The following is a 12400-nucleotide window of genomic DNA, read 5'->3' on the forward strand; positions in this document are numbered from 1 at the left end:
TGTAGGGAGTTGTTAAAAGAAATCTATTTTCTTGATTGCCATTCTCCTCATGATAGAGAAGATAACTTGTAAAATTTTTATTGCAAAATATTAAAATAAATTACATTTTACAAAGACTTAGCAAATATTTACATACAGTGTGATTCCAGTGACAATTAGCAACGAAGAACAGACAGACAGGCATATTATGGAGTGGTAGGAGTCAGAACTGTACAAACTTCAAAAGCCATATGAAAGACAAGCTCATTTTTTTAAAGGTAAATCCATCACAAATGGAATAAATCCCACGAGGCACAAAAGTTACAAGTCTACAACAGAGTTCTTGTGTTTTTTCTGTTTAAGTCAACAGACTTGTATATTGCTTTTTGCTCCCCTCATCAGTGACGCTTGTCTGTCTCTGTACATAATCTCCCAGATCAACTGGAGAGGCAAAATAATCTCAACATATACAATTGTTTCACCATGGATCTGTTATCAGTCTATGGTTTTATTTCTGCATGTTTTGTGACATCCATTGCCAGCAACAGATTCACAAACCATTAATTCAGAAAAATTTAACACAACACTTTTTGTATTTCCTCAGTGATTTCGTACCAGTGTATCAGATGTGTTAGACTGCCTGCTGTAAAATATGTATCTGAAAATTATGCCCTTCTGGTAAAAATAGGCTTCAATAGCATATAAGACAAAACCAAGAAGTGTCACAATGATGGCGTGAAGGATGGGGGTCACATCGTTTATAGCACTTAAAAGGGTTTTTGTAGGAAGAGACTTTTGTTGTCACATTTCAGGATTTTTTCATTAAAAAAAAAAATTAAAGTACTGGCTCTTCTTGGCAAAATCAGCAAATCTATATTGTGAAAATGGACCCATGCTTCACATGTGACTGGAAATACAATCTACTTGAAGGCAACAGCTATAAAGTAGAGTTTCTACTATTCCGTCCCTTCCTTATATGTGCTTTTAAGCTCTTTTTTTTCTTCTTCTTATTTTTAAAAATCCCCTTTCCTCTCTTTCCAGGAAGAGATCTGTCTCACCTATAAAACCAATTCCATAGCATTAAGAGAGCTGTTAACATTATTGGTTAGCCAAGAAAATGTTTCCAGATTAACCAGATAATAGAAATAACTACAAACCCTACCAAGTAGCACTGGGGAATTCACTCAGAGGCACTTTTGGGGCTGATTAGCCTAAAATCCAGCCTGGACACCCCTCTAACTCACTACAGGTAAACCTGAAGACAGAAGAAAACACTGATTTAAATCCCTCAAGGCAGCTGCTTTTCTCAAGACATGGAAGACAGGCAAGCAAAAAGCTGTCTTGCTTAGCACTTCAGCAGTTCTGAGATGGCACCGTAATTTTTCAAACCCTGGGAAAGGGTACAGCTTTTTGGAGAGAGCCAGTATGAAAGCTCTGCGCCAACTAAACCCCTCCAAAACACTGAGAACAAGTAGGGCTTAGCGAGACAAATTGTGTCGGCCCCTGTGTAAGGAGGAATTTTTTCCCAGTGTTAGTATTACATTAAGGCACATGGTGGGATGTCTTGAGAAGAGTTTTGTGAGGTGTGATCATGCTTCCCCCCAAAAAAGTGGTAATATTGTACTTTGTTTTAATAAACTTAAACTATTACTTTAAATCCCATGATACTTATTATGCATACATAGAGTCCATGCTGACTACACTGGGAAAGGCCAGAGAGACACATCTAACTTGATAATATGAACCAGATCCCATCCATTCTCAGCTCTGGCGTACAAGTACACTTTGCTACAGAGAAAGGAGAGTCTGGGTTCCAGTGTGCAACACCCCCTTCCAATCAAAGCAGCCCAGCCAAGTGTCTGGGTTGTATTATTTCTGTATTAAAGAGATTTTTATTTTCTTTTTAAATGAAGTTCGGACTATGCTTTTCTATTTCATGCACTTTCAGCAAACCTCCTCGCTCCTCACTGTCCTGTAGCTTTCTATCGGTCACTAAAACTGTGATCTTTGCATCAATAATGGAAGACAAGTTGAAGGACAACAAAAGCTGTATGGAGTGCTTTCTCATTTTCTTTTAAGTTAATGTGCACTTTTTTAAAAAAAAGAGAAGGCTAGACTTGCTATACAAACATTCTGTGAATCATGCATGTAGTCTGACCTACAATTTCTTACAGTTAAAATGTATAGTTGTGAACCACAATGCCTCAGATATATTAAATACTTGAAGGGCTTGGAGTAATTTTAAAATGATTGGGGGGGGTGGTATTTATTAGAAGTAAATTAGAATCTTATCAATAAGGCCTCTGCCTCTTTCCTGTCAGATATAAGTAAAATTCATCCAGACACCCCTGTTCCAAATAGCAGTAATAAAATTCTATTTCAAATTAGAATGTCTCTTCAGTGATATTATCATTAAATAGGGATTAACTACCAAATCCAATTATGTAGATTACAGGTTTTTGCCAGTATAAGAGTTGGCCCTAGCCTTGTGTTCAGTTTGTTTGAAAAGGTGTCATACATGTGAAAAATTCTAAAAAAAAAAAGACTAGTAAAGACAGTTCCTTGTTTCATAGTAGATGACTTCAAAACTTCCCATCAACAGGTTACCCAGCCTGTTTCCTGTATGCCCTTATTCTGTGGAAGAGGCCGGCAACCGAACCTGCAGCCAGTATTTGCAGTTATTAGAAACAGCTAGTAATTAACAATTAGCTTCGCAAGATTCCATAAGGTCTTCTTAAAGAGCTAGTGAGTCTGCCAGCACTATACTGAAAACAAGACTGAGACAACTTTTAACTGTTCCCTGAACTTTGGAAACTTTTGGACATACTGGAATGACTTAAATTACTGTAAAACTAAACAGAACAGAGTCTGACATGTTAAGGTTCAAAAATCTTGGCTACTTTCTGTTCCAACTATACTGGATACAACCAAAGTCAGTACCTTTTGCCAACACGTAATCAAGAGCCTCGTTTGAAAGAGTTGTCAGGGTTAAAGCATAGATATGGAAAAGGAAAGAAAAAAAAACACATGGTATAATTTTCTTTGTAGCCCAAACAATTTGGACATAAATGTAATGAAGAGACATACTTCCTTTTCAATGACAAGCCCATCTCCAAGGCAAAATATAATACTTGCAGGAGCTCAGAGCCAAAGATCCTTTTTAACAGTGCCTTACGGCCTTGAGTGACCTAATCACATCTCATTTTGCCCAAGATTTGACATTGCCCAGCCTTCCTGAAAGTGGGATAGAATAACCATTATATATGCACATAGGTCAAACTTTAAAAAGCAAAGTGTAATCAACTGTTTCAAAAATCATCTCTCATTCAAGTCTAGTCTGAAGTACCAAGGCAGGGAGGAACATCACACAACAATACTGACTAACGCACCACACAGATCAGCAGTGCGACAGGTCCCTTCTGACAGGCATCAGGGCATTTGGAGCATATCTGTGCCTCCCAAGGTGATTTTTTTCCTCAAAAGAACTATGTCAATAAAACTTCACCTGTACATAGATACTGTATAAGGTTCATTCAAGTATTTCCTCTAGGAAATCGGACAGTGGCAGGACACTTTCAACATTTAAAAAGTTCATTCCATCCTGCTTGTGCTCACACATGCTTTGATCAATAGGTCTTCAGTCACTTTACTCTTTAACAGTTCTGGGGCTGATGTGCAGTTTAGCAGCCCAATTGGCAAGCTTCATCCCAGATGATTCTATTCTTCCTTATTAGAAGGCTCCTTCTTGATCCATTCCTTTGGAATTTTTAATTTGAATATTTTATTTATGAAATTATAATTCACTATAATTTGACAAGCACTGACATATTCTAGACAGATGTTTCAGAAGCTTCCTCCTCAGTCTGCCAGCGCACCTCAGCTCAGATCTGCGTGTCCTGGTATTCCACCTAAAGTTTCTCATTAAGTACAACAAGTGGTTGCACCACTTTAGGTTTTTTTTTGTGGTAAAAACTTAACAAGGGGCAACGCAAAAACAAATAAAGAAAACCCCTTGCTTTCATTTGTGATCAAAGCAGGATTCAAATCCAGGTTTTCAGAGGTGAAAGGCTACTGGAATAAAAGAACACATTTGATACCCGAAACAGTCTCTTTGCAACAGTATAGTTACACTCCCAAACTAATTCCTCAATGAAATGCATAAATGTAGAGCAGGTCCAGTGTATTAACTAGTCTTTTCCACTTTGTTCAAGAACCATAAATCCCAAGAAGGAGGACTCCAAATTCAACTGTTATTTTACAAGTTTTTCAGATAAGCAGAGCTGATGGGCTCAGAAACCCACTTCGGACAGGAAAAGGACACTGGAGTTTACTAGTTTGGGACTTGCTTTTGTTTTCAAAGAGACAGGAGAAGCTGCAAAGACATGCTTTTCTCCTTGCTCTGTTAATTTGTTCAATATGCAGTGAACACTTTCAGAAAACCATTGTCAAATGTGCTTCACGTTGCAACCTTCACATTGTTTACTGTATTATATTCATTCATCAGTTGTTCATAAGGCACAGAAAGTTCTAGCTCGTTATTGGTAAAGGTAGATTCATCAGAGGATGGGAATTTTACCAGTTTTTTTGCAGTTTCAGATTCCTCTGCAAGATTATCATCCATGGAGGATTTTGACGTTTCCTCATCATCTGAAATGTCTTCCTCTTCATCATCATCTTCATTTACAAACGTTATATTGGCATTCTCAAATATCAAGGGTCGATAGTCTCTGGAATCCCACACTTCACCTTCTTCTTCACTAATCCTGTCTAGCTGGTTAACAAACAAGGTTCCCTCTAGAGGGCTGTCTCCAATACGTTTATCATGCAGGGGTCTCAGTACGTGACCATTTTGTATGTCCAGGGAAGCCTCATCATACTCAAATGACTCTGTCTTTGTGAAAGTCACCTGGACATCTATACTGGCATTCTGCATATTTTGTTTGCCATTTTCTACTTTAATAATTTTGTCATTGCTTGTCTTTAGGGCCTTCTTCCCAATTTGCTTAATAAGATCATTGTAGGTCTCTTCCTTCTTCGAAAGGAAGCTGAAAATGTTGACATCCTTTGAGGTACCCATTTGAAGGGGTTTTTTAGACCGGGGATGGTTGTCAAATGACTCTTTTCTTTTTTTCCTCCGTTTCTTGATTGCTTTGTGGACTTCCACGAACATACTGACTTTCCAGTTAACAAAGAGTGAAAGCCAAGCTAGTCCCAGATAGATCCATAACTCCACAAAATATCTGTAAAGGGCATGATAGTTTGCATCTGGATTTACACCTACAAAGAATTAAAAAGAAGAATATTACTCAAAGAGTTCTTACAGCTGATAAACCTTTGAAGTTACGACACTGAGAATTACTCCCTTCCACACTAACAGAGCCCAGTTGTTTGAACAGTGCTCTGAGAGGTGGTAACTGAGGACCTGAAACTCTTCTAAAAGAAAAAGTTGATCCCAGGTCTCCTACTTCTTGGCTGAGTGAATTCTGACCACTGGACTACAACAGAAAATGACAGGATATTTACCTTCTCCTTATAAGTTATAAAAGTGAACATTTTTCTGTTTGAAAATTACAAGCCTTCTCCCTGCCACTGAGACATGAATATAGGCACCTTTCTTGAGAAACGGATTCATAATTCCACTTAAAAGGACCATCTCTAAAGCCTTGAACAAGGCACTGGATATTAGAGAATAAGGCAGTGGAATTTAGGGAACAACAAGATTCAGGAGGGAGACACCAGCATGTTCAGCATTTCCTGTCGACTAGTTCTAGACAGCTGCACAGAGAGCCCTGCCCAGTATTTATGTGGCCTTCTAAGCATACTAGGTCCCACCCAAAGGTGGTTAACTATCCTGGTGGATAGGATAGCACCTTGCCTAAAATAGGGACCTGATCTTGGCTCCAGACTTAGCCAAATAAAGGCTTTAGATATCTAAACCAAAACTGAAGAGCCAGATCTAGTCCACTGGATCAGTACCAGCTTTAACTGAATCTTCTGTTTAGCAAAATGTTTTGGAAAAAGCTTAGAAAGCACCTTTTCAAATGAGAGTTTGAAAACAGAATCACCACACTATGCATGCAGAGAAATAATACACAAAATACAATTACTGACCAGCAACAAAATCTCCAAATCCTATGGTGGTGATAGTGATGAATGAGAAATAGAGGCCTTCAATGTAATCCCATCCTTCAGTCACCATAAAGACAAAGGGAGGAATAACCAGATGAACCAAGACACCCCAAACAATGAAAATAGCTGTGCATGTAATTTGTGCTTTCCTCTGTAAAGAAAGAAGAAGAAAAAACAATCAGGAAAGAACTCCAAATTTTCTTTTTTCCATCCATGGCATCAAGCATTACCTGACAACAGCAGACATTTCAGAGTTTAGTCCTAACAGTTTATCTACCATGACTAAAAGTCACTGACTAAAGTAAACACACAACTATTTTTTTTCCTTTGTGCAGAACTCACTATTCTTACAACTACTTGCTCAAATGGGTTTATTTCCCCATATTTTTCTTTCATACTCTTGAAAAGTTTAAGGAGCTCCTGGTATTTTATAAACAGGCATGGGATACAGACATAGCACTCTAGTCTAAAAGCAGTCAGTTCCTCTGATTTTCTTTTATTCATTTGGGTATAGAGGATCAGAAGTGTTTAAGATGCTTCTCCCCTATTTATGCCTCCTACCCTTTGCCACTCATGCAACCTCTGCACAAAGTTGCACACACATTTCACAATCATTTTCTGTACTTTCTTCTCAGGTGCTGAACTGAGAAAGTTCTTGCTCTGTTTCTGAAACCAAGACCTAAACCAGTCCCACTGTCCTGCAGGCAGCATGGCCCTGCACCGCCTCCCATCTCTGTGGAGAGTCAGAACTAAGACAGAACTCATTCAGGTTGGGGGAAGAAGGGAACACCAAAAAAAGAACACAAACAACCATTTAAAAATAACAAAAAACCACAAACAAACAAAAAAACCCACACGCAAGCCAGTAACTCAGAACAAAACATTTTCCAGTTGGTTCACTGCACAGCAGGAACTACTTGTGCTAGCACAGAAGGTGGGAACAAAGCAGGACAGCTTACTTCTGTGCCAGAGGAGCCTGCACGGAATGTCTGTGAAATGGAGCCTCACCTACATTTGTCCTACAGGTTTCTAATGTAAGGAGATACATGTCTCTATAGAAGCTGCAAGATCTATATTTAATAGCAAAGGTTTCTACAAGATCTCATTTTGCTAAAACTTCTTGCAGAACTTATGTATCAGACTCAGTCCCTCTTTTCAGTTATTTCTATGCAACACCATTTCAGAAAATTCATATTTGTGCAAGTATTCATTTACTACAACGATTAACAGGTAAATTAAGAACTGTAAGCTTAATTCATGCATCAAAAATACACAGCATGAGGGTAAACAAGAGAGGGCCTTACCAGGCTTACTCCTCTTTTCGTCAGAAACTGGCCCAGCCTCTTGGCACGTCCTCCAAAGAACTTCCCCAGAGCACTGATCCACGTCAAGCAGAGAGGAACTCCAAAGAGCCCATAAAATATGCAGAAGAGACGCCCAGAGGGTGTCTTTGGAGAAACATTTCCATAACCTAAAAGAAGAGATAAGTACAGTGCACAGCCTGTTCTTGTTGCAGAGAATTCAAGGCAATTCTACCTATGCACAAGACAACATTGCGTGGGCTTCTGCTGTATCAGATGCTGTTTACTTCATCAGTTATAAGAGCTTTACTCCAGCTGCTTATCTTCTGAATCTGGATGCCTTCCAATTCTGCTCTAGCAAACGTATGTTCCATTATTGCAGGCTGAGTGGATTACTGCATTTTAAGTGTTTCCTAGATTTACTGCATCTTGACAGGATGAAAGAAATATGAAATAAAGCTCATCTCAACTTCTAGTATGATTCCCCAACCTTAAGCAGCACCGCTAAAAACTTGATTGAACCACTTCTACAGAATAAAAGCTCAAAATTCACCCTGAAGCTAGCTTCCATGTAAAAGATCCACTATACACATTTAACTTGTGACACAGCAACATGTTTGAACTCAGTTTAGTTTTTTGCTGGTCACAGAAACCAACAGGGCATTACGAACTCCGGCTCTAAAATCAGTAGCCTATTTTCTGAACCTCTGCCAGAGCCTTCTTATTTAGGTGTGTTCCTGACTTCCTCCTTCAACTTTTTGTCATAACTTAAAAGCTGTGTATTGTGAGTTTCAAATAATAAAGAAAACCACAGTACTGCATATGGTTCAACAGTAAGACTTCCATTTCTGTATGCCTCCAGCCCCCTCTGATTGTTTTGCATTCCTGTTTTTTTTGCATTGTAGGTGTAGCAAGGGTACAGCAACATTATGTAGCAACTATTTTTCTGTAAGAGCAGAAGGCAGATGATATTGAGCTCTGAAAATTTGTATATCAAACGAGGAAGAAGTCTTTCAATGCAGAGGGTTTTATAAGCACAAATCAGTAGTGAGATTCAGAAGACATTTGTTATACTTTTTCTTCCTTAAGAGATAGATAAAAGTCTAGATTGTTCTGCCAGACAAGAACACTGATAATTCGGAAGCTTAAGAAGATGCACATGGGTAACAGGACAGCTATACAAAAACCTCACATGCTCCTGCTTGTAAGTATTAGTTTAATGTAATGTTTTATAGTGATTTTGTTTTGGGATTTTATGATTTGGAAACTTAAGTGCATGAATTAATGGAACTGGAATGACTCCAGTCATCCCCAACAGCACCTTGAATCTGTTACTTATTGGAAATGGCACTCTCTTCGTGGGTATACAGAAGAGAAATGTGTTCAGTTTTTTTTTTCCCCTCTATGAACCTGCAGGTGAACACACACTCTAGGCAAGTCCAGCCACGGTGACTTCATTCAGTTGCTAGTTTGACACATGAACGACATAAATGGAAGAGTATAAACACACTAGAGCATAAAGAAAACTGCAGTTAGTAAAGTTGACATAACAGATATCTACCGATTGTAGTGATCACAGTAGCAGCAAAGATCACAGCATTAGGCCAGTTCCAGTTGTTGAAAGTATTGTTCCCAGTGATGGCAACCCCCTGTCCAGCGGCATTTGACACAACCTGCAAGAAAAGAGTTTAGAGTCATTCTTGGAAAATCCTGTCAGCCTGAAAATGTGTCTGTCCCTCTCAGGTTTTTCCCATTTGTTCATAATTTCAAAATAGTCACTCAAGTTTTTGTGAAAGCTAGCCTAGTATATTCACTAACAATTTTATGCAATATTAAAAACTTACTTCACCTAGGAAAAAGTAGTGCAGGTGCTCTAACATTTAAATAAGGGGGTTTAATTAGATAAGCTTTTACTTGATTTACCAGTTTAACCCAAATGGATCTCTTCCAGATACCAAATACACTCCTCCAGACTGAACTAACATTTAACCTTCAGTGCAGTTCTTGAATTTTGTTTAATACTAGGCACATCCTAAGAACTACCATCCATTTCAAAACATGGTTACATGCCTCATCTTGACTTGGGCTTGAGCACGACGTCATAGAACCCTTGGCAAAGCAAGTGTGATTAATGTTAATTCACCTGCTGTCCCTAGCAAAGTCAAACCATCGACAAGACAATGTAAAACTGCACTTTTCAATGGCAAATTAACTCTTTTCCAAAGTATCTCATGCAGCAAGACTCTAATAATTGTCCTTGAACCCGGGCCCTTTCTTAACCCATCTTTGAATCTACTGTGCAAAGTAGATGAATGCAAAGCACTTGTTTACAATGTTTTAGGGAAGCAAGAGTAGTTATTGCATTTCCACAGATTCAGTAAGTCAATTTTTAAACATCTGGTCAGGGCTTAAGGTGCTCAAGAATTATTGACCATCTACACCTTCTGTATGACAGGACTTGAAAGACGCCGTCTGCCCTGCCTTTCCAAAACTAGATGGTAGAAAATGCATCGATAAAAAAACTAATTACTCTTTAGTGCAGAAAGTCACAGTTTCAGAGTACAAGAGAAAAGTGATTTATCACATCCTTTCCGAGAAATCCCTAGTTATTTAAATCTTTGTTCTGTCACTTCATGCTACAGTTAAAGCCTTCTCAGATTACTCTGCTTTTTTTCCCTTCAGTGTAAGCCAAGGTTGGCTGCATCCATACACAGGAGAGGTGAAGGTATCTCCAAAATTTGATTCATAACATTATCCCACTTTTTGTGTTTCTCCCTCAGTAACTGTTGAAGACAAAAACTATCTTGAGCTAAATACCTAAAATTGGAGGCATTTTTTTAAAATAATAAACATGACAGGTGAGGTTTATCTTAAAGTTGTAAGAACTTATAGAGGTAACTACAACCAACTTTTCCTTCCCTCCTCACCCCTTCCTTCCTTCCTAGTTGATTAAGATCTGATCTTGGACCCAGCAGACTCAACACAAAGTTCAATCATTACTGAAAACATATACAAGTTCACACAAGTCTTAATTATTCTTGAGACTTATTACATATCACCACCCTCCTGTAATAAAAATGCCCTCAAAGTGAATGTATTGTGCATATACAAGATGCAAACAATTTAATTAAAAAATGCACTTTCAACATACAAGCTATTACAGAAGATAAAAGGAGAAGCATTGAAAGTGAATAAAGGTACAGAACTAGATTTTTCTCCTGGTAAACTCAATGTGTGTGCAAAATTGCGTGCAGTGTCTTTCCATAGCCTACAGGCTCTGGATAGAAAAGGATAGAGAGTTCTCACCAAAGCAGTCTTTTGTCAGAAGAAAGTAGTCTTGAACTGAGAAGTAGCTCTAAAACAGGCAGGTCAAAAGCAGGCAAGTAAACACACAATGCCACCACCTTCCAGAAACAATATATGAAGCAGCTACTATGCATTGCAGGAGTTCTTCTGAGTAGAGAGGAATCAAAGCAACATCACCTATTTCTGCTATCGTCTGCAGATGAACTTCCTCAAAGTCCCAAAGGACAACCAAAGCACCCAGTAGACACACACTATGATCTATTATCCCTGAAAAGATGCCTTGACTTCTTCCACTGCCCAGCAACATTGCACTACATGTTACATCAAATACCAGTTCTCCGGTCATTTTTCATGCTGTAAGCGAACTTCGATTTTTTTTTTTAATTGTTATTTCCTCATGGGGCAACTGATCTCATAAGAGACACACTGAGGTATCTGTTTCCATTGTCGCTGGGCCATTATCTCATTGCATTACTCCAACTTCAGACTGAGCTAATGAGCTCAGTTTTCCCAGTACATACAGTTATGTTCAGATTTGCCAGCCCTTCAGGTCTGGAGGTGTGAAGGGAGCCTGCAGCCACAGGGAAGGAGCTGCTGGACTGAGGAGCACACAGCTGCCCTTCACACCCAGGCAGTTCACATTTTGGGGGAGAGATGGCCAGCTCTCCCAGTTACATAGAGAATCAGAGATGCTCTCCAGCCAAAGCTGCAACCCTCTTCCTGTCCCTATTTGCATGCAGCTGTTATTAGCACATAATGACCTACTATCTACAGTCTAGTCTTTTAAGTTACTTTATGTCTGCAATAAGCCTGAATGCACGCTATACATCCCAGCTGCACGAACAAAGATGGTCACAAAACATGTTTAGATAGCTTTGGTGCAGTGGGAAATAGGTAGCTGCTTTCCAAGGAGCATAACTTTTGCCCATATTGAAATAATCAAATATTTCGGCTTCAACAAAACAATGTGAGTGGACACTATACAACCGAACAGCAATTTTTTTCGTGGTAAATCTGTAAGGCAATGTCAGAGATGCCTTTACTTTCATATGCTAGGATACAGAATGCCCCACATTGCCTGTGCTGAATTTCTTAATCTACAGAAAATTTGCTCCAAAAAGTCTTTGGATGGGAAAATAGGAGGCAAGGAGGGAAAGGAATAAGAGGGTAAATGGTGCAAATGTTACTAATATCTTGAAAGATGTCATTTAGAAAATACCTTTTCAAGTATGACCAAGTTCAAAGGCTGAAAATGGTTAGCTAACTATTAATTTACACGTTGCCTTAGACCCAATCTCATGACAGTTTCTACTGATAAAGGCAGCACTTTCTTTTCAGTCAAATGACTTCTGCTTGACAGGAATCAAACCCCTTCTCCCTCACTCCTCATCACTCCAATTCTGCACTTCAGCAAAGAAAAAAGGAAAAGAAGATCTAAAGTCCCTGGAGCTATTGCTGAAAGTAAACAGATTTGCAATTGCAGAAGGAGATTTAAGACACAGGTAAAACTAATACATCATCTGATTACATTAACACAGGTAGAAAGGGGATGCCATTTGAACATAATCAAAGAGACAATTAGCTCCATTTGCAGGTGCTTCCCTACAGACAAATCCCAGCACAGCTGTAGTACAGCTTTGTGTTTCCTGGGCTTGGTGACATTTTTATTAACCCTATGACAACCA

General features: G+C 38.8%; 1 protein-coding gene across 5 annotated transcripts in view; it reads right to left on the minus strand.

Annotated features, from left to right (window-relative positions):
* Positions 1-62: 62 nt before the first annotated feature.
* KCNK5 (potassium two pore domain channel subfamily K member 5) overlaps positions 63-12400 on the minus strand; it is a 129975-nt gene continuing 117637 nt past the window's right edge. For all 5 annotated transcript variants that reach the window (XM_065058154.1, XM_065058152.1, XM_065058153.1 and 2 more), the window contains 4 exons: positions 8971-9082; positions 7413-7579; positions 6091-6259; positions 63-5256 (listed from right to left, as the gene is read on the minus strand). In XM_065058154.1, coding sequence (XP_064914226.1) covers positions 4436-5256; positions 6091-6259; positions 7413-7579; positions 8971-9082 — 1269 coding nt within the window. In that variant the 3' untranslated portion in view covers positions 63-4435. The remainder of the gene's footprint in view (positions 5257-6090; positions 6260-7412; positions 7580-8970; positions 9083-12400) is intronic.

The sequence above is a fragment of the Columba livia genome, chromosome 3 (genome assembly GCF_036013475.1).
Source record: "Columba livia isolate bColLiv1 breed racing homer chromosome 3, bColLiv1.pat.W.v2, whole genome shotgun sequence".
In the NCBI taxonomy this organism is placed as follows: Eukaryota; Metazoa; Chordata; class Aves; order Columbiformes; family Columbidae; genus Columba; species Columba livia.